This window comes from Pseudopipra pipra, chromosome 1 (assembly GCF_036250125.1).
Source record: "Pseudopipra pipra isolate bDixPip1 chromosome 1, bDixPip1.hap1, whole genome shotgun sequence".
Classification (NCBI taxonomy): domain Eukaryota; kingdom Metazoa; phylum Chordata; class Aves; order Passeriformes; family Pipridae; genus Pseudopipra; species Pseudopipra pipra.
This window is the reverse complement of record NC_087549.1, coordinates 107,821,618-107,844,543: the sequence shown is the minus strand read 5'-3', so window position 1 is coordinate 107,844,543 and position 22,926 is coordinate 107,821,618. Positions and strand designations below refer to the sequence as shown.

Below are 22,926 nucleotides of genomic sequence, written 5' to 3'. Positions count from 1 at the left end.
TGGGCATTCTTTTGTAGGGCGTCTGGTCTTATGCCCAAACAAAAGCCAAACTCACCCAATAGTGAAATCATTCTCTACACTTCCAGAACAGGGAGAAACAAAAAATATGTGTTTACAAGTGCTGGCATGTATTAAGATTTGATTGTGGGTTGTAGAAGTAATAGGGGTCCTTAGTCAGTCCTTTTTCCTGATTTTTTTCTAGAAGATGGCAGAAGGCAAAGCAAGTTCATAGAACAGGACCAGTTTTGAAGTCAGCAATCTGGGGAAGGGTGGGGGGTTTTGTTTGGCTTTTTTTTTTTTCCCCTTTGACATAGCAGCAGGGATGTTTTAATGTCCCCCCCCCAAAAAATTTTGATCATTTATGTGGATTAAACAATCCATATGCTCTCTATGGGAAGCCGGAGTCCATGGCATCTGTTAGAGCAGAACAGTGGTCAGGGTTGGAGGACAGTCCTATAGACTCTGTGGAGGGCATGCCAGTAAGGACAGACAGAAAACCATCTATTATTACTCATGCAAACTTATAAATAAAGCATGTGCTATTTCAAAGAGGAATCAGTGTCAAATTGGGTTCTTTAAATTAAGGGCTAGAGCTGTGAAAAAAAAAAGAACAGGTGTATGAGACTTTTTTTTAAAGGTGAGATAACATGGCCTAATGCTAGCAGCCTGGAAGCGATCCTCTTGATAATAAGCATCCAAAAAAAAAGTAATGGATTAGGAGGTGAGACCAATTTAAATAACTTTACAGAAGGTGGCACACTGTTCTGTAGGCTGGTGTAATCAATGCCTGAAGGAAGAATAAATACTTGAGGCTGTCAGTGGTTGTGAGTCACATTATGTGTTTCTTTCTTCCTTGTTTTTGTGTTCTTACCATGGGAAAGAATGCTTGCTCTAAGCAGAGATGTAAATCAGCTGGGGAAAACAGTAATACTAACAGTAGGAAAGAAATGAAGCCACAAAACACCCAACTCACTTGCCATCATCTCTAGAAATTAGTAAATTTTTATCATGGGAATAGAGAGAGACCTAGTTATCTTAAATGCTTAAGCAGTTTTCCTTGATTAATAGCATTCAAATATTGTGATTTTCCCATTCTCTTTCAGTTTTATTTGCTTTTCTTTTGTATTAGCATATTTTTTCTCCCTCCCCTTCTCCTCTGGCTGAAGGCACTGTGCAGATCAGGAGATTCAGATCATGGCAAATAGATAGAGCTCACTGTTTGGTTTGTTCGGGATGTTTTGAATTGGTTAACAAGAAACTATTTCATATCACTTTTGTATCTCATGTTTCATAGGATGATTTTCTATTTGCCTTCCATATTAGGGGCTAGGTTCTGATAAACTCATTGTCACCTTGTGTAGTCCTGATAGTTACTGGGTGGGTAAGGTTGTACTCACAGTGACATTGTTTTAGTCTGCACCAGAGAAATCAATTCCTGAGTTTCATGAGAAAAGAATCATCCCAGGAATTAAACAAAAACCAAAAGAAAACAAAAACCAAAAGTAAACAAAAACAACAACAAAAAAAGAGGGGTTCCCAGGAAGCCACCGACTCCTGATTGCCCAGTACGTTATATCTAGTCCAAATTAGCATGTAGTCAGGTCTCCGAACAACTACAGCATGGATGCTCATGATTTTCATGATTCTATGATTTTAGCACAGCTTCCCAGTTGAGCTGGGTACTGTTTTATGGCAACATAGCTGAAGTGCTTGAACTCAACCACTCACCTCTCATAAAACCAGCTTGATGAAAAAGATAACCTCATAGTCATGAGGGTTTCTTTTTACTCTTCCTTATATCGCATCGGTCCTCTGGCATGTCAATGATTATACTGCCTAGTTATGAAGAATAAAACACTCTCTTGAAAAGACTTCAAGAATAAATTGCAAAGATTTATGACCATCCTTGATGACCTCTTGAGCGTTAATTCCTGTGTTATGTTTAAAAACAAAAAGAACATCCTTAAGAGTAGGAAAAGAAGTAGTCAGGAAATGTCTTCTGCCAAATGAGCCTGTCTCATGAAGTACAAGTTAAAAGCTCAGCTTGTGAATGGAAACATGAGAAATTAAGAACCCACAAAACTTCTCCTTCATGGAGGCCTGCCAAATATGGCCGTACTCTTCCACAGGAAAAGGACTTCCACCAAGCATCCATGAAGACACCTTCCTATTAAATGGCAAACTGGTTGAAAGATAGTGAGTATTCCATTTTGACAATAGGTAGCTGAGCATTCCACAATTTTTTACTAGTGGCCTGAGCACTTAAAATGTATTGGGGAGTTATTGCATTGCCTCTTTCAGTTGTTGTTTTGCTGCTCTGCACCAAAGGTTCTTCCCTGTCTTCCTTTTGAAGATCTATAAAAATACAGTGTTATAAATAATCACTTTTGTTTAGGATGAAGGTAGGAGAACAGGCCAATGAATGATCTGCATTGTTGTCTTGAGAACACTGTGATTAAAGGAGAGTTTTATGGGCTACAATCTGTTTTTTAATCATATATTCAAAGCTCAAGAAAGTAATTTCCTCTTAGATATTATAAAGAATTAAACAGTTGGGTGGCTGTGGTGAGCTATAATTCATCTGGGAGGGCAGTGTAGAAACTCACTGCTAAGTTTTGCCAAAATAAGTACTCAAAAGGGAAAGCAAATAATGTGGGAGTGCAAACTTAGGCTCCTACCACTCCCCAGCTGATCCTGTAAAGCCTGACTTAAAAAAAACCCCACAAGTGACTTGAGTCAAATAGGTTCGTATATGGAAACAAACCATTAGACACTTTTGATAACTGAGATAATGTTAAGCTTATCAGCATAATTATTTCCCACACATTCATGAAGTACAATAGGTGAGTAACACAGCAGTGGCAGGAGAGAGGCGCGTGTCCAGCTGGATTCACATCCATGTGCAGGTTCAAAAGAGAGTCAAGTTCAAGATGGGGCTCAGATACCTGATGTGGGAAACAATGCCTTCGATTTGAAAAGCTTTCCAATCTTGCCAGGCATCATTTAGCTGCTACCAAACCAAGAGTGCCGAAATGATGGGGTCCTCTGATGCTTTGCCAACCAGTGCCCCTCTGCAGACACAGAATTACACCCCTCTGAAGCAGGCAGAGGGACTTGGACAACTTAGTTTCTAGCCTACGTATAGTTGGGCTTGAAAAATGATCCTTTCTTGTTCTATCTCCTCTGAGAAGCTCAGTCCCAGAGGTTTCCTTTTCTAAGTAAGCTTAGAAGTGTTTTTTGCAGCAAAGCTGGGAATTCAGGTCACCACAACACTACTGGGTGGTGAGGCTGCAGCATGGTAAGTGTTGACTCTGCAGTCCATAACGTGGTGCCTGGAGCAGTCATTTAGGAGCTGAGTGAGAATCTGATCTTCAGAGGAAAGAAATCCTTCCTCTATGGGTGTCTGAATTACTGGTATGCTCTTTAAGAAGCAGAAGCAGTACATTTTCTACAAAAACAAATGAGTTCATCTGGAGTTGATGAAAAAGCCATAGGTGCCTTCAGATGGACCAAGCTTTGGGACCCCAATTCGCATGCACATTATGCCAACAAATGATCTTTGTATGTCCATAGCACACAAAGGTGTGTAGAAGTGGTGACTGTGCTTACAGGTGCTGTATTTCTGAAGAGAGACAGTGTGGAATATTTGGCTTTGCTGAAGGGCTTTATCTTGATTTCACCTCTCACAAAATTTATGGAGCTTTTTGAAGGATGTATTAGATAATGTTTGTGAAGAACGTGGAGGGTAGCAAGGATTTATTCAGTCATGGATCTGGATGTTTTGGTTTAGTTTTAGGAACGACAAATCAGCATATAAAGGGTGGGAAAGTATTCCCCCAGGTCTCAATGACCCAGTACAAACAGGACACATTAACATGGCCAAAGGGGCAGATAAGGTTTCCGTGAGTAAATCTGTGGCTTTTGCCCTTTCAGTGGATTGGTTCCTTATCTTTTTTTTTTTTTTCATCCTAGAATTTTTTTCCTAAACCTTATAATTTTTAAAAAATTATTATTTCTTCAGCTCTAATGCCATTATAGATTTATGTACAGTATGGAGAAGTAGAAATTTTTTTCCATCACAGATGTATATATACATGATATATATATACACATGTGGCTGAGAATGAAACTGATTCCCTGGACGGGGGTTGTTCTCCTTTGAAAACATCCATAATTATCTGCTTATTGGACCCTCATCTGCCTGCCAAGTTTTATTTGACCTTATAATATCAACACTTGAACCACACAAGCAATAAACATTATGCAGTCTTTAATGAAGTCTTCCTAGAAGGGACTAGTTTCATGGGCATGTGAAAAATCTTGTGTCTTAACATAGAGTCACTCCAACTTCCCCTCATGTTACTTACATGGTTCCTCTGAAGAGAGTTTGTGACTGCTTCCCCCATGGCAGTGGATTCATCTAGTTCTTGAGTGTGTATTTTTTTACTGTGTTGCAAACAGGAAAAGGATATGCTTGAGGGAAAGGCAAACAAGCAATAAAGGCCTGAGACAACACTCCTGTCAGTGGGAAATGGGATCCAATGCTGAGTCTCTGTTTCAGCCTTTAACCACAATAACACTTCCTTCCGTGCTGTTACCTTTGGTTATAGGAGAATCCAGATGTCTCTGAAAGGCCTGATGCTCCTCTGTGTCCTCTTCCTGAGTTGCTCCAGCCTGTGGGAAGTCAATTCAGTGTTATCTGGCTGCAGAAGTGCGCTGAGCATCCTGGCCTGGCTATGTCTTGCATCCCGTCTTGACTTGTGTTGTGCTGTCATGTGTGCCCACACCAGGACAAAAGTCCTGAAGCCTCTGACCTTTCCCTACCCCTACCTCAATAGCCAGTTCCATAAAATACAGCACCCACAAATCTCTCCACCCCTTAACTCCACCTATTCCTATTCACAAATGTGATCTAACACAACAGTCTTCTTCTGGGACATCGGTGTCAAATCAGGAAGTTTTGCTTGAAAACCAAAGGTGTTGATTTCAACTTCTCAGAGATATTTGTAATGTTTCTGCTCCTGACTTTCTGGGCCAGGCTTCTTTAGGGTGCACCAACTGTAGCTGTATCCTGTATGTGGTAGATTGAGTCTGTTTTTTCAATGAGAAATAAAGGTCCAGTTGGATGAATAAAGAAAAGAAAGGACAATGTGCATTTAATTTTTAGTTTATACAGTACATAGGGATGGAGCAGGGAAGTCATGTATGTATTAAAAGATGGATTAAAAAAGAGCAGTGCCAGATGGTCTTATGAAGCCACTGTCCATTTTGTTGTATCTTCTGTCAGAAATATATTAGACCATGTTTCAGGATGAGAGTTTTATTGAAGAAGGTTGGGGAGCTTCTCCTCAAGTGCCACTGCACAATTTAGATGGTATATCTTAGAGATCTTCTGTTTACCCTTTCTAGAAGCACCAAATCCATCACTGTGAGATGCTCTGTAGCATGGAACAGCCCTTACCTTGAACTCCAAATTTCTTTCGCCATGTTGATGGGGAAATCTTTACTAATATGACACCTCCACATAGCTGAGATGATAAGGAATTGATACAAATCTCTTAGTCGCCTCTGGTACTCATTAAAGCTGCTCCCTCTAGTGCTTGCTAAAAGAAAAGTAACTGTGTATATGTGTCATTTTGAAAGGAATATTTATTTCCTAGTTCTCATCTCTCTTCTTCATTAAGAGGAATGAAAATCACCTTTGCTTTGGTGAAGCAGGTTGTTTACCTTAACTGCAGTGCCCTTTTTGGCCTGAAAGCTTCTGTGGTAATTAACCAAAATGGGCATTTAATTTCTTTGAGTGCCTTTCTGAAGTTCAGGTGATGATTACTGCACCAGGATGCACAGTGTCATAACAATAGGCTCACCCCGGAATCTCTTCCTCACTGCTCCTTCTCTCCTTACTCTTCTCATAGCCTCTGTGCTTATTCCAAGTCTAAAATTATTATTAAACCCTAAGACATTGTTTTCCTGGGTCACATTTAGTTTCCTCAGAGTTTAGGAGTAGTCCATCTTCTTTTTGAGCAAAAGGGAAGTTGCTGGCTCAGGGTGGTCCCAAGAGCTGGTATTACAGGAGTAATGCTTGTCAGGGAAAGATGTGGAGTGGTGTCATCGTCTGTCAAGGATGGTGCTGCTGCACAAATAGAACTGGATGCATAAATAGCACCCCAAAATGAAACACAGAGTAACCAGAGCATCCTGAAGAAGGGGTGGTGAGAGCTGCTTATGGGCTGCAGGGTGCTTGCTGGCAGCTCTCCTAGTGGGCGGAGTTCCTGTACCTGAAGAGATCGAACTCTATGCACAAATTAGATGCTTTTGTTGGCAGTGTTTGCAGTGTCCTGGGGAGGCAGGTAGGTGTGTTAGGGAGTCTGTAACTTCCTCATAATCTCCAGCACGTGCCAGCCCAGCATATTTTTTTTATGCACTCCCAAATTCACCCAAGACCCCTTGCCTTCCCCTCTCCAGTCCCTCCTCAAATGTGCATTTCTTCAGCTTCTCCAGCTGCCCTCTGTTCTTTTCCAATATCAGTCATAAGTTCATTACTGTACCTGTCTCTGCCTCTGGACAGGCTGGGAGGAACAGGTGCCAGCTCTTTATCAGGGTGGACAAAGAACAATTATGTCTTTGGAAACTCTCTTCTTGGGAAAGTGATGTATTGCCAATAAGCAAAGGCAATGGAACTTGTCCCAGTTCCTGGAGTGGTGGCCCTTGTTGGCACCTTGCATGCCAAATGGGGGCAATCATAGACTCATAGACTCATTTTGGGTTGGAGAAGACCTTTAAGATCATTGAGTCCAATGGGCAGGTAGGTACCTGGCACAAGGGAGTTGACCTCTCACGAGCACAGACTGCTCTTTGCTTAGAGTATGCCTTGGAGCCTGGTGCTGCCATGTTCCTGCTCCCTGGCAGAACTGCTTATCCCACAGAAACCAGCACCCAGCTGGAAGAGAAACCATGGTGGCATAGATGTAATACAGGGCATAAGCGAACAAGCCCTGGTACTGTTGGTCTTATGGTGTGCGTGTGAGCTTTGACTTGGTATGTGTAGCATGTTATGAAGAAGCTGATTAAATTTCATGAAAGTTGCAGCCTGAAAGGCTCTAGAGAATAACAAAACTAGAGCTTTTTTTCTTAAGAGGATTTTGGTAAAATAAAAAAAAAGTTGTTCTTATTGACCGAGATTTTAATTTTCATTTTTCTTTACCACTTGAAGAACTGCTTCTCCAAGGGATTGGCATAGGTCTAACTTAGCTTTGCAGAGAGAAAAGGCATTTTTTTTTTCATTCCCATTGTGGGCTAGGAGCTTGCCTGTATATTTTTACTGCATGAGGGAAAGCGTAATGTTGGTTGACGTTGGGTTTTGTGGGCAGAACAACATGATTTGAAAAATGCCCTTCTCGCTTCAGCAAAAAAACATGACCTCAGCAAGTATGCTGTCACAGCTTCAAAATCTGTGTGCCTGTAAGCCCTGGAAAATGGGCACAGACTGAAGTCAGCTGCTGTAGGCCAAGTTCTTCATTGCTGCAGCCGTACCCAGAATGGACTGATGGCTTTTTTTTCTGAACAAACCATGTAATCTTATTTGTCATCTCTTTGTTTGCACAAGGTTAAACCCAGGCCTTAAAAAAAATCAATCTGGAGGAAACAAACTATTCAAACTAGTTGACTGCAGATGCTCTTTTTAATAAAGTGATGGTTTCTGTAGGATTTATTCACCCGTGTCATATGCTTTGTGCTGGCTGGACTTTCTAGACAGCTGCAACTCAGAGATAAGTTAACTCTTTTGTCAGGTTACAGTTGAACTCCTATATTTTTTTTGCTGATTTAAGTTATTTAAATGTTAAGAAACTCATTCACAAAATTCACCCTGTTTAAAGACATCAGGGTGGCACCAGGAATGAGTAATTATTGCTGCCGTGATTTATCGTGTTTGTTGGAGTAGCACCTGGTGATAAGTTGAGAGCCAGGCTCTGTTCCCAGGCCGTGTAAACACTCTGTGTGCCTCCTTGTTTTATAAATCTGCCCAGCCCCAGCTCTACCTGAAGGTACATAACGGGCAACAATGTGATGTGCTAGTGTGGCATCTTGAATAAGAAGCCCCAGCCAACTTCTACGTGTCAGAAAACTGTTTTAAAAGGTGTGCCACGCGTTTTTGCATGACGCTTGGCCTTCTGAGGCAAAAAAGAGTGGCTGGGTTTTGTGTACCTGAAAATCACTGCTTACAGCTTCAGCCTCCAGGATGCTGAACTTGCAGCCAAGGCAGTCAGTGCAAGAGCAAGACTTTATTTTTCATTTTTGAATCAAAACATAAAATAACGTGACAATAACTATTCCATCATTTTACTGGGACCTATGTAGGAAACTCTTAGCTCTGTAGCTCTTCAAACTGCGTTTGGCATGCCCCATTGCAAAGAGTTGCTGTGTATACACTGTTATTGTTTGCCTTGAAAATCCTTCTTTGTTAAATTGCTGCTTGATCTGGAGGGACATTTTGGATACAAAATTTTGTTTGAGGGTCCTCTTTCACTATGAAAGCCTCTGCATTTTAACACAGTTTCTCCAGTGTCAGAACAAAATGATGCACAGTGGAAGTCCCTGTTGATCTTTCACAGTGATGACTTTTAACTATCCCCTTTCCACACAGCCAGAACCTGCAGCACAGCCAGGGTGTTTGATCGATGCCTATCCCTGCCAGCTTCCAGGCTGAGCCTTTCTGGAGCCAGCATCAGCTTTGCCAAGGACTCTAGCTCCTCCTGTTAAGCCTTGTTTTGAAACTCCTGGCAAAATGTATTCCATATTGTCCACATCAGTGAGTTCCAGATTCCAGATTTTCCAGGGTGGTTTTTATTAATATTTATTTATTTATTTATTTATCAATCTCAGGATGTTATCCAGGTGGGCTCAGTGGTTCTCCACAGTGTCCACTGTTGCAGTATCCCTGATCTGTTGGGTATTAGGGTGCAGCCTCTAAAGCTTTGACCATGTGCTTGGACACGTAACAGTGTCTGAGTGCTGTGGTTGTATAGCAGTGACCAGGAAGACGAAAACCTCTAGGGAGCGTGAGAAGGACGTGCTGGAACTGCGCGCGAGTGTGCAGCCACTTCCCTCATGCGTGGAGGTTCTCAACCACGTGTTCCTGGCATAAAGTCAGAGGAACCTTAGCCCCAAAACACCAGCTATTGAGCTTGGCCTACACCCTTCCTCTTGTGTCATGCCAGTGGCTGCATTGTTGGAGTGGAGCCAGCCACACTGTGGAGGCCTCCTGACCCCTGGGAGTATTCAGCAGCTGTTCCTGAAGCCCCTGGCAGGGATGGGATATGGTGCAGTCAACATCTTTGGAAGCAGCACAGAGGCAACCCGTTTCCAATCAAACAAGTAGCTTTGGAGGGGGGAAAAAAAGGGTCTGAGGGAGAAACGTTCTTCTCGCAGCATTTGCAATAAGTTATTTTAATTTTTATGTATCTCCAGGTCAGGGGTGAGTCAGCCTGGGATGTGACTCAGACCACCTCCTTTGTGAGCCTTCAGGGAGTGCAAAGAGCACAGCCTGTGCTCCACGGTGCCTCTTACCAATGCTTTATTACATGCTTTATTTTGCAGTTTTTTAAAAACCCTACAAAGCTGATATTTTTTTTTCCTCTTTCTTTTCTCTCTAGTTTTGTATGGAGCTGAACCAGCCAACGCTGCCAAACATCCGCAAGTGGAAGGGCCCTAGAGGATGTTGGAAGGGTGTTGTTTCCGAAAAACCCTCAGGCCAGCTACACAAGGTACATTAATCCCTAAGTCTGAACTTTGGCGTTGCTTTCTTTTCTCCCTCTAACCAAGGATGTATTTTGAATGTTTAAGGCAACACACATTGCAAATCCTTTTTGGAAAGGTTTGCATTTCTTGTTTTTTATGCTGACTGTTCCTATAGCTTTCAATTTGACTTCGCGATTGATGTTTTGGAAGAATTGTGGTGTGCTTCTAAGGAGGAAGGTGTGTGTGTATTTGTGGGAGGTATGGTGGATAAAGGCAGTACAGAAATACAGAAGAAAGGCTACACATTAGGGCAAGGAGAGAGCCCTCAGTTTTGCCCCTGGTAGGCAGCAATACTTGTGAATTTTTTCGTGCTGATCACCTGAGGTTGTTCCCTGGTGCTGCACTGGCTGGCATTTGTAAGGGCTCCCCATTTTCCTAGTTTGCAAGTGAAGAGTCTGCAGAGGGGCCATGCAGCCTGCCATCCTCACCTAGAAGACTTTGTCTCCTACATTCTCCAGAGTGCTTTGCACAGGTGTTAAAAATGCTGTGGACACCATTTGAAACCTGCATCATGCTGCACTGTGCTTTTCCCTGCAGCGTCTTCTGCTGTGGAAATATGTGTATATACTGTAGAGAGGTACTAATTTATATTGCAGTGACAGCTGCACCTGCTACCTTTGACAATATTCAAGATATAGCTGCATTGGGCTGGACGTGACTAACAGTGCCCAAAAGCAGTGTCTCCCAAAGGAAATGTCTCTTTTTTTCCCCTTAAGAGTGCTAATGAGTTTTCAGAGGAAGGTCCTCCTCGAGCTCAAGCCTTTTGTTGCTGATCAGGATCATTTTCATGATGCAGTCATCAGAGTGGGGATGTTGTTGTGGGGTAAAAGAGGGAATGGAGACCTGTTATGTAACAAGTGGTGCCTTGCAGTACACGAGGCTGTCTTGAACAAGCTATTTGATCTGGAATGATCTATTCTGAGCACTGTTGTTACTGTGGCTTCAGTTGTGTCCTGTAACCACTCTCCTTGGAATCCACATTTCCTTAATTTGGCTTTTCCAAATCAGGTTGCATCCCTGTTCACTGGTGATTTTTGGGAGGCACACCTCTTTTTATTGCCCTTCTGAGTAAAACCCAAGAATGAAGGGGAACCAGAAACCAAACTCCAGCTAAAACTCACTACCCGAGCAGCACAAGGATTGGACTGTAGCTACCACCAGACAGGCATGGAGGGTCTGAATGTGTCCAAGGTTTAATACAATTCACACTTAATTGCAATGCACAGTGCAAATGCCCTTCAGGGCATTTTTTATTTTATTTATTTTAATTTTTATTCCTGGCTGGAGTTTTCCTTTGGGATCTCTTGGTAGGCCAGATCATTAAAACACTGAATATAAATAGTTGTGCAAAACTGTGAAAGTTGTTCCCTCCACTTTTTCTCTTTTCCCAAGAATTATTAATAAATGTCTCAGAGTTTCTATGTTAAATCCAGAGTCTTCCATCAGTTCTTTCTTGAACTGTATTTCCAAAGATAACAATGGCAGTTTTGTCTATGGACTGAGTAAATAAAACTTGTCATCCACCTCGGTTTACTGGTAGGGAAATAAGGATGAATGGTTCCCAAAATTATGAGAGAAATGTGTGGCCAAGCTAAGAATAGAAATTTTATCTACTGACTCTGCTTTTTAGCTGCTTTAACAGAAATCTGACTGTGCTGGAGAACCCTCCGATAAGCCAAAAAGTCTCTCCTAACGCTGGGCTAGATAATGAGCCAGTCAGGTTTGAACACCACGTACACAAATGCAATGCCATGAGGTAACACAGTGTATCCTCACGAACAGAGCATCTTCAGCACAAACCAATCTCAGGAGGCTCTGCAAGGCTAAATAATGCAAAATACTGGATGGTGCTTCAGGCTCGTGCTTCCACATACGCCGAGCATTTTGGCCTTCAACCAGGCAATGACTTTTGACCACCATGTTGATGTGAAGACTGGAGCCAGGAAATAGCAAACACCTGTTGATAAGAGTTTTATTCTTCCACATCTTTTCCTGTAGCAGTTTTCAGACCTTAGACTTCTGACTGGGGGAATAATTTTGTCAGTATTTAAGGGTTAGTTATCAAAGGAGCTGCCAAAGAATTTTAGCCAACCTTAATACTTTCAAGGCTCTTGGGAAGTCAGTGGAGCAGTTAACACTTTTTTATTGCAGCTGAAATGGGGAAAACTCTTTTTTCCAATGGATTTAACTATGATTCACTAAGGGAAGTGGGTTTGAATGGTGCCAAGGAAAATGGTGTCTGGGTGATGGGAGGAGAGGCTTTGAATTAGGTACTGCTGCTGATGCGACCAGGGTAGGCAGCTTTCTGAAAATGCCAATTCCATATCATGAAATTATCAAAAAAAAAGCCCATGCAGGATGAAAGGAGCGCAGAGCTGAGTGTGAAATGTTCAAACTGGAAAACAGACAGCAAAGATTGACAGGGCTGAGAGGTCTAGACCAGATTTCATGCCAAGAGACTGAAGGGGCCAAGGTGTTTTTAGCTTACGGGCGACAGAAGGCCGTGAGATGGCATACGGCCTGTGGAGAAGGAACAACTGTGTGCAGCATTGTCTACTGCAAACCCTAGCAGTCACCCAGTGAGACTGAGCTCATGGTTAGAAAAATAATCCTGTGGGTAAAGAACTACCTCATTATTGACTGTGCTCAGAGGAATCTGGTGCTTTGCCTGGACTAGGAGGAAACAAGGACCACATCAGCCCAAACAGACACATGAGAGGCAGCATCTTTCACCCCTGTGGTGGTCTTGAACATGCCCTGCTTGTATAAAATAAAACAGATTATTAAATCCTTGGCAGGACCGAGCAGTGCTAAAATTACCTGAGTATCCAAAATTACCACCGTGCAGGTATGAGGGGCTGTGAGTAGCATAGCAATGCATGTTTCAGCTTGGCACGCTCAGTTTTCAGTGAAGTCAGTGGAGGTGCCCAGGAAGTGTTACTCCCACATCTGGTAGGGGGGTTTGGCTGGGATGCAATAAAGAAGCGTTTCCATCTGATCTCTGTGTCTCCTACTGATAGCCTAGGATGCTATTTCTCGTTTACACAGAGTAAGTTGGGCTGCCTTCAGCAGGCGCCATGCCTACATGCTTCATCTTCTACCACCTCTGCATATTTTGGGAGCGATGTGTGCCAATGCCAACAGAAACAGAAGTATTGAAACTTGCAGGTGCAAGTTTCATCTGTGGGGATGAATTTGGGCAGAATGTTTTGGTTTTACCTTCTTATAACTGGCTTTTCTCTTTTTGTTTTTTAATTTCAGGGAGTTGAATATTCTGGCTTCCTCTGGGATACAACAGCTGGCATTGAGCTGAAAGATGCCTCATCTCAGGAGAGCGCACAGACTAATGGCAACGGGAGGCACTCATATCCTCACCCGTATCTTGCACATTTCAAGGTAACTGCCATTGTGCCAGCTGACCCTTGCAGAGCTTTTATTAGAAAGAATTTGGGTAAGATGAAAAGAGACTTCTAACAGATAATAATTTGCATGAGCCTCTAACCTATCTCATCACTGTCCCATGGCTTGATTATGGACAGGTGCTTAGTGGTAGTTCATCACAGTCAGTCCTTTCCCTTGCTCCTGTGGCAGCAAGCCCTGCTGCAAGGGAGCATTTGAGACTGTGAGGGTCAGTGGATCCTCAATACTACCCGTAGCCACTGAGAGTGTGACAGAAGTCACCAGTCACCTTGTTTGTCTTTTACCAAATTAACACAGGCAGAATGAGGTGTGTGTCCAGCAGCAGCCAGCCACAAGGCTGTTATTCTTGTCAGTGCCACAAAGAGGGATAAGTGCAGGGAGAATGGAGATAGATTATGTATATGTGTGTGTGTGTGTGTGTGTGTGTGTATAAGGCACAGTGCTGCAGAGAGACTCGGGCTAGCCTGTCCTATGTTGCTATCATACTGCAGAGTTTCCATTACAAAGCTTTTTCACTAGGCTGAACCCATCTAAAACAATGTCATCAGTTTTGAAAACAGTTCTTGTACATAAGCTCGAGCAAACATGTAAGCAGAGGGAGCCCATCTCTGCACAGGCTGTGATGGAGGAATCCAATTTGACGTGTCTGGTGACGCTTTGAGAGAAGCATTGATCAAATAATTATGAATAAATAAATTACTAGTAATTAAATAATTATGCAAATAGGTCAATATTAGGAGTAAGTATTACTTGTTCCAAGTGATTCCCATAAGGTAAGAAGATTGTAGAGAGCCAACAGCTCCTTTCAAGGTACATTAAGTTTCTTGGTTAGTCTCTGTGACGAATTAGGGCTAATCACAAGACAGTAGTAATTAGCCCCTGTAATGACCATGACATTATTTGTAGCTTATTAATAACTGGTTTTACATAAACAGATTTTCATAAGCAGCTGACTTCTTTCTGCAACTGTGGTGGAAGGGAGCTGTTTGCGTATGCAAACCAGTTTCACCAGAACTGAGAGGCTTTCAGGTTAAGGCACACAAAGCTGCAAAATGCTTCCCTCCCCTTCCTCCTCAAAATAAGACACACCAAAATACACCACATACATAGCAGAGGGAGTCCTAGTCCTCCAAATTTGCTACTGAAAGTACTGGGAGCAGGCACGGGGTTTTGCTTTGTGACCTTCCATGCCCTGTCTGCACGGCATTGATTTCTCCTCCTTCCTCCCCCAGGTTGGAATGAATGATCTAACGGTGGTTAACCTTCACCTGGCCTTGCCATCCTCAGCGGGAGAGAATACCGGGAAGAACCACGACAGCCACAAACTGGCAGCCTGTGCGCAGAGTTTGCAGGAGACTCTGAAAGGTAGGGCAGTTTTTTTCCTGCCAGCTGTCACGTGCACACTGGTGTTTATCTAATTAAAAGGAATTTTAGAAAGAATAAAATCTGCTTCAGTGAGCATTTCACAAATATCCTCATCAGCCTCACAATTGTCTTTACCCGCATTTGTATTTGAATGATGCATAGCATGAAAAATGTGCTTTTCTCTTTCTCCCTGTCTTATAGTCTTTCCTAATTAACACAAACAGCACAGGGAATCCTACTGGCTTTGACATCATTTTTTCAAATGAAGTTCCTTCTGATTTTATGCTACTGTAAGAGCAAGTTCTGCCAAAGGAAAAAAAAGACACCAGAGTTGAGACCCTATTTTAAATACTTTGTGGAAATTACACCTACCTGATATCAGAACAAAGCTTAATTTTTTTTTTCCCCTCAAGAGAAGCAGGTTTTATATATTTACTTTTTGGATAATTGAAAGCTCTTTGGAAAACCCAATGTAAATCAGGAGGCAGCTGCTAATGAGAAAAGAATGACACCAGAATGTAGATCTGAACTTGAGCAATGTAATAGCAGTTGAATTTCTCTACCTTGTTTCTGCAAATTTGCTTCTTACTTTGAAGCTTGCAAATTATATTCAGTTTCCTATGAAGCAGAACGAAGTGTTTCAGATGTTGCTGATCTTGTTATAGGAATAGAAAAATCTAGCCCTTTGTTTACTGCTTAACAAAGATGTGGAAGGGTTGCAAGGTTGTATGCGTGATGATTTTCAACTTGGCCCAGTTTAATAAGGTTGGTCACTTGGAAGCGTTAATATCCCTCTTGTATAACACCACAGGTATTTGCAGTTTTCATGCGTGTTGTATCTTTGTTCCTTTTGAGCTGCAGAAGTCAGTCAGAGCTATTTTAAGTGCTACTGATTAAAGTATTTGTCCACTTACTTTAAAATTGGAAAGGATGAAGGTGAACAAAAGGATTGTTTGTTTAATCCCCAAAGGCTGAACTGAGTCACAAATAAGTGTGTAGCTCTTCTGAAGTCAATTGAGTTGTACTTCCACTGGGTCTAAATTTAGATTGTTGGCATTCTCTTTATGTTTTAATTTTCATATGGGAGGCACGTTACTGGAGCAAGCTTGTTCTTGGCTTAGTCTTTCACAAAAAATGAGATTCAGATTCCTCCAAACCTGTGGGATGCAGGTGTGGTTTCCTAAACAAATGGGAGTGCACATGTGTTACTTTGAAGTACTGAATTACCCTGCCAAAATGAATGTCATGCTTAAAATTACTGCCATCCTTCAATTTCTTCCAAATCAATCCATAAAATATGGGTAATAAGAACTTATTTGTCTGTGGGTACTGCAGTAAATTTGAGTTTCTGTTCCCATTTTGCTAACAGATGCCTGTTTAACTATCCTTTCTTCTTATGAGGAGGCACGCGAGCATCTGAGGAATGTTGTTTACTGTTTACTACCCACAGCCTCCTGTAATGCAGAACACTAGTGGGCCCATATTTCTCCATTAGACAAGTGGGTCCTGGTTCCTTTTTCCCTCCTCTTTCTTTTCCTTCATTGGTACTGGAGAGACGTGGTGGCTGTTGGCTGCTCGTAGCTAACTCTTTGCAGCAGCTCTTCTGTCTTCTCTCAGGAATTCCACGAGTTCGTCTTCAGTGCGGTGAGCATGGACAACACACAGGTGCTGTTCTGAATGTAGTGGTTGGACCCGGGGCTCAGGGTACTGGATGGATTGAGAGCAGTCCTGAGGAGAAGAACGTGGGGATATTGGTGGATGAGAAGCTGAACATGAGCCAGCAATGTGTGCTTGCAGAACATGGCCAGCAGGTCAAGGGAGGTGATTCTACCCCTCTACTCTGCTCCCGTATGACCCCATCTGGAGCAGTGCATCCAGCTCTGGGACCCCCAACAGGGGAAGGACGTGGAGCTGTTGGACCAAGCCCAAAGGAGGTCCATGAAGATAGTCAGAGGGCTGGAGCATCTCTCCTATGAAGAAAGGCTGAGATAGCTGTCGTTGTTCAGTCTGGAGAAGACTTTGGGGAGACCTTATAGTAGCCTTCCAGTACCTAGAGGGCGCCTACAAGAGAGCTGGAGAGAGACTTTTTACAAGGATATGTAGGGATAGGGCAAGGGAGAATGGCCTTAAACTGAAAGAGGATATTTAGATTAGATATTAGGAAGAAATTCTTTACTTTGAGAGTGATGAGGCACAGGAACAGGTTGCCCAGAGAAGCTGTGGGTGCCCCATCCCTGGCAGTGTTCAAGGCCAGGCTGGATGGGGCTTCGAGCAACCTGGTCTAGTGGAAGGTGTCCCTGCCCATGGCAGAGGGGTTGGAAATAGATGATCTTTAAGGTCCCTTCCAACCCAAACCATTCTATGATTCTGTGATCTTCTCTCATATGGCTTGGCCATATTCCATGGGTTACCCATGCATCACTAGGCTTACAAGACCTTTGAGAAGCAGTAGGGAGCCGCTTAGCAGCCAGTTTACGATCACATACTTCTCAACATCTGCATCTCACTCTCTCCAGGAAGGATTTGGAGGTTTAAGGGTCTGTTTAATTCACGAGGGAAATCCATTCAGGGCATGGAAAAATCAGGGAGAGTGTCCTACAGGTGTCACTTTGGACTGCAGCAAAGCAAAGGAGGGTTTCACGGTTCCTGCAGGGAAGCAGATTTCAAGACTGCAGACTTTCTGCAGGCACTGTCAGTCCCTCAGCTGATTGCACTGGCACACCAGAGCTCAGCCACTGCGGCACAGGGCTGAGTTAAGGCAGTGCTTTGCTTTGCTGGCCAAGAGCCACCCGCAGGCACTGCTAGAATTCACTGGTACTTCAGTGAGTTTGAAGATGCATTTGCAAACAGACTAGACGTTTTCTTCACCTGAGGAGTTCTCAGTTGACAAGGACATGGTTGTTTTGGGCCCAGTGGGTCTGAATGTGTTTGGGAGCACCAGTGAGAGGTAATGAATGGGACACGTGCCTGGCTGCTGCGTGATGTATGCCACCACATCCAACAGATGGAGGCTCTGGGTTCTTGTGGACAGTACAGTCTGTGTCAGTGGCTTTTGCAGCAAAAGATGGCTTGGTAGCGGAGCACCTTCTGCTCTGTCCTGTCGTAGAAGGAGAGGAACCAGATTGCTTCGGCTGAGGAGCCTCTATCTCCTGAGGAGAAGGAGAATCAAGTCCTGCCAGGTTTAAACTTATTAACTCCAAAAGAGGAAAATCACAGCACAGCACCAGTAGCATTGTCTTGATTTTCCTTTTTTCCCCCATCTCATTGTAACACTGGATATCATGACTGCAGTTTTTGATCAGTTATCATCCCTTGTTATGAACAAGGGTATGATTTCTTCTGGAACTTTTGCTAAGTTTGGCCAAGAGCCATTAAGGCTGATCTGTGAGACCCCTGAGAGCTGCAGCTACTGTGTGCAGCTCTGCTCCCTGCCTCTGCTGAGAGACCCGGGGGTGTCCAGTTAGGCGCAGTCACGCACTCGGGAGGATCCAGGCGGGTTCACTTCCTTCCCTCCCACTGTTTGATGTCTGTCAGGATCTTGGGAGGCAGACAAGACACGAAACCTCAGTGCTGGTGTGCATTGACGTTGCTGTCGCAGGAGCTGGCAGAGGTAGGAGCAAGGCTGAGAGCGAGCCAGGACAGGGGGAAATGAAGTTGGTGGTTGTCTAGAAAATTACTGTTTCTTGCTCTTCCTTGCTTAGCAGAGGCTACCTGATATATTCCCCATTGATTTGCAATCTGGGGAGTCCCAGAAGCTCCTGAGAGAGGGGACCAGAAGCAATCCTTTCTCTCCCCCGTGGCAAATTTGGTTCCAGCCTCTTTAACATGCACCAGCCTATTCCTTCTGTCAACTTCACACTGTGTAACGATTTTATGCTTAGTTATTCTGCATGCAAAAGCTTAAATGGGTGAAGAATATAGTGATTCCCTCCCTGAGCAGTTAGCTGCAGGCTGACTTCTTACCTCCTTCCGAGCACACATCCAGGTGCTGGGTCTTTTAGCCTCTGCTGTTTCTGAACTGTGCAGAATGGAGCAGTCAGTTAACATTTTCACTTGCAAGTATGGTGGGTTTTTTAATAGATTTTTCATGTGAGGGAAATAGGCTTGAAGATTCGCTAAAAGAAGTGTGAGTAGTATAGAATAGAATAGTTTTGTGCAAAATCAAGATACTGCTGTTAAGATCCCTGCCTCTCTGTCATTTTTAAACACCACCCCCCAAGGATGTGCTCCAGAGGTTTCTGTAATGGCCCTTTCCCACTTATAGGGCCAAGCTAAAAGCAGGGAAGGAGCTGAGTGCTGCCTGGGCCGTTAAGCAAGTGTTAGTACTGAAGGACCAAGATGGTGCAGTTGCATTTCCAGCTTCTTGATCCTGCCAAGCAAGAGATCTTTGTAATGAGAGGCATGCAATACCACTAGCTCACAGCAAGCACTGTTCTCTCATTACGCAAGCACTGATTTTTCTTTTAAGTTCTGGTGGAGCTTAAAACAACTCAGGTTGAGATTCAGTTTTTTTATTTCTTTCAAAGATGGGAAGACTGCTGTCCCAAAAACTTTATAGAATAATATTTAAGCTTCATGTTATTTACGGTATGATTTGTGACTTGCAAAGGGTAGAGAAATCACAAATATTTTCACCATCGCCCCCCTGCATCTTAGCAAACATCATGTTTTGAAGTATTTGTAAGTCATATGTCATCAGTCTTGCTGCTTTTGTGCCCTTTCCCAATTCATCTTTCTTGCAGTGTAAGACAGGAGTGGAATAGATTTTGTTGTTGAGCTTGTGCTCCCTCTCCTGGATAGTGACTTCTACAGCAATAGCACAAAATGAGGTTCATCCAAGAGCACTAAGTATGGCAGATCAATCTGTCTGTCCACCCCACCACCTCCCACACTCCAATCCCAGGAAGGAAAAAGCTTATAGGCTCTCATAGTTTTGTTTTCTGAAGTCATCTTTGGGATAATTTTTTTGTGCATTTGTGCCTCCTTTTTAGCATCTTTCTCAACTTTTCCAGTACCAAGTTGTAACGCAGAAGCATCTCTATCAGCTGTCAGCATTCTTCAGTGTGCCTTCTCAGATGTTTCTGGCAGTGGTTTGCGATGGGCGCTGAGCCGTGGGCGTTGTCATCTTACCCCAGTGCACAGCTGGGATGTCTGCATCCACATCTGTGGAACTAGGAAAGCACAAATTGTGGATATGAAATTAGGGTCCAGAGTTTTTTTTTTCTCACTCGTTCGGGTTGGAAATACAATGTAACTTAAATAATTTTCTGTTCACATGAAGACAGGATTCTTTGACGAGCATTTTGAGTCATTGCTTGTGTTTCTTTGAAAATTCAACCCTAGGCAAAAATCTGAAGTATTCCGAGTTGAGCAGTATCCCTTCAGTCAGCCAGGCAAAGGAAAGCTGCTGTAGTCAGGGAGTGTCTGGGTAGTTTCTCAACTTACCTTCTGCCATCAGGCTTGCAGGCTGCTCCTCGGTCTTATTCCTTGGGATTTCTCAAATGCAGAGATTAGAATGAGCATTGCACTTCTGAGACTCTGATATATATCAGCATGAGGCTGTGTCTTCCTGGGTTCCCCACAAAAGTGTCCTTGACTTTTACAGAAAATCTGTAAAAAGACAATGTCAGGTCAAGGTAAAGCAAATTTGTATTTCTTGCAGGGGGGAAAAAAAAAGAAGCTTAGAAAGTCACAGATTCCTAAAAACCCCTAAGATAAGAACTGCTTGTCTTTGAGTTTGTCTCTATCAGTGAATAGCAAGCAAAAGGCACCAATATAAATTAGATTGTATTTAAAAACAAGCATCAAACGTGCACCGATTGGTTTTATTGTCATGAAGAGAATGGCCATGACTAAATAGCCAGTGAAAAAGGCTTTAGACAGCATTTCTTTCAGGAGTTCAGAGTACAGTCAGCTTTGCTATTCAGTATTTGTATTTTACCTCCTCCCATTTTTCCCCTCTCCCTCTTGTACTTCAGTGATGGATGTCCATTCCTCCCATTCTTTTCTATTTTTCTGTTTTCTAGGAGAAAAAGATGTAATCATCCTCGGAGATTTTAACCAGGCCCCAGACAGCAGTGACCATGACATCCTGAGGAAGGAGAAGTTCCATCACCTGGTCCCTTCCAGCACCTTCACTAACATCAGCACAAAGAACCCACAAGGGTCCAAGTCGCTGGACAACATCTGGATCAGTCGGAGCTTGAAAAAGGTTTTCACAGGTATAGTTGCTTTTTAGTGAGGTTGTGTAACCTTTAGTTAGGTTAGCAGTTTGTGTCAAATTTGGGCAGTGTTACTTACCTTTTTCTCTGATTCTTTTTGATGCAGGTCACTGGGCTGTTGTGAGAGAAGGGCTTACAAACCCATGGATCCCCGATAACTGGTCCTGGGGCGGGGTGGCTTCAGACCACTGCCCAGTGCTCGCTGAATTTTACCTGGAAAAGGACTGGAACAGGAAGGAGGTGACACGGAATGGGAATGGGGTGACGGTTGAACGGAACGACTCCCACACTAAGCACGAACGATGACGTGAACTTGAGGGTGCTTCTTCTGCTACCCAGGGAGCAGTCAAAAGCTCTGGTCACTCACGGCTCTGTGGCAGAGCAGGACTGGCTTTCCCTCTCCCTCCTTCCTGCGTTCCTCCCTGCGCTTAGAAAGCATCAGCACTTGTTTTTGGTGGGCCTGGCTCTGTGCCCCTCCTGGACAATTGTGGACAGTGTCTCATGGCAGCAATCTGCAACTTTTTCTGGGGACACAGTGGACATTTCCACACCTGGAGATTTGGATGAGAATTGTACAGAAAATAAAGTGTACTTTTAATACTGTAGAGGATCTTTGCTAAAATACAGCTGAGCAGGCTTGGCTGTGAGGGTGAGGCAGGTGTGATGGTTATTTTCCTTTGCCTCTTTGTAAATTGAGGTAATTAAGAGAAGCCCCAAAAAGAGAGACACAGTGGAAATTCTTGGCAGCTTGCAAATGCCTTGCAAAAGCTGCCAGAGCTGGTCCCTGTGTGACCTAAAGTGAGACTTGAGTGGTCCCTCCGGCTCAACCTGGAGAGACACCGCTCCTCCACGTAAGCACCTCTCATCCTTCCCCTTCTCCCTCCTTATACTCCTGGTGGGGTCATTTTGCCCCAGAATGGCTTCCTGAAGCTTGGCTTTGGCTTTTTGTTTGGTGCAGTGTTCAGTGTTGGGTTTTCTTCCTCCACACTAGCCTTCAGCAGGTGGGAAACCACCAACTGGTCCCTCTGCATAGCCAGAGGTCACTTCTCCAATGCCCCCTTCCTTGTTCCTTCTTAGGGTTCTTGCAGGAACAGCCCTTGTCCTCTGGCCCTGCAAGTGGCATCAGATAGGAGATGTAACCATGGGTCTTTGTCCAGGAGTTGGCATTCTGAGCAGGGCTCTGGGTTTTCAGTTTCTCCCTCTGGAAGACCAGGCAGTTATGCATCCCTTTCCTTGCCGCATAAGCCCGGTCCAGTCACCGTGACATGGAGTCTAAATACAGTGTATGGTCATCATGCATATGGCAGGGATGGGATCTGCTTCCAAGGAGGTTCAGTCCTGGGTTGGGGACACTTCAGTCAGGACCCTGCCACAACAGCACTGGGAATGGAGCATTAAATATACCACCTACATAAATTTTTTCAGTAACAATTAATAAACAATTCTAGTGACCCAGAAGGGAAACATACCCTGACTGGAAAAAGCAATTCAGCATCTGCAAGAGAAATGGGTTGAGTGTGAAAGGCGCTGAGCTGCCCACTAACTTTCTGCTCTGGGCTGTAGATGACCACACATTTTGCTGCTGAGCAGCAAGGAAAGTTCTCTGGCGTGACTCATTGATTTATAAAGGGAAAACTACTCCTGACAGCGATGCCTGAACAAAGGAGATGTTGTAACTGAGGGGTATAGAGTAAACAGTATCATAATCTTGCAGCATTTGAGTTATCATCTCGTTTCTAACAACTCAATAGCCATAATAAACAATTCATTTCTCAACAACTAAATACATTCCCATACAAACACACACAGTTGAAAGGCTTTTCTGTCTACATGCAAAACTAAACCCAGAACGAGGTGGAATAGTCTCAAGGTGACTCTCAGACTGAGGGAGTTTTCATGGACGTTTCAAGAGGTTAAGTGAATGACTAAAAGCTCAGAGCATCAGACCAAAAATATATCTTTAGTTGCTTGACATTCCCTGTTGAAAATGGGTGGTGCAGGCATTTGTCTCTGATCATTAAAGAAGCCAGTGGGAGATCTTGGCTCTAGCTTTTTTTCTGGATTCTTGCTGCTGCTTTGTCCTTTTCAATCAGGCACAATTTTGCTGCCCTTAAATTGAGCA

At 43.5% G+C, this 22,926-nt stretch overlaps 1 protein-coding gene across 1 annotated transcript in view; it reads left to right on the top strand.

The window, feature by feature from the left end:
* Window positions 1-21,409, top strand: part of EEPD1 (endonuclease/exonuclease/phosphatase family domain containing 1) — a 62,774-nt gene extending 41,365 nt beyond the window's left edge. Inside the window, exons 3-7 of the mRNA XM_064670105.1 lie at window positions 9,654-9,764; window positions 13,060-13,194; window positions 14,451-14,583; window positions 20,610-20,804; window positions 20,911-21,409. Of these exons, the coding sequence (XP_064526175.1) occupies window positions 9,654-9,764; window positions 13,060-13,194; window positions 14,451-14,583; window positions 20,610-20,804; window positions 20,911-21,110 (774 nt within the window). The 3' untranslated portion in view covers window positions 21,111-21,409. The remainder of the gene's footprint in view (window positions 1-9,653; window positions 9,765-13,059; window positions 13,195-14,450; window positions 14,584-20,609; window positions 20,805-20,910) is intronic.
* The last annotated feature ends 1,517 nt before the right edge of the window (window positions 21,410-22,926 follow it).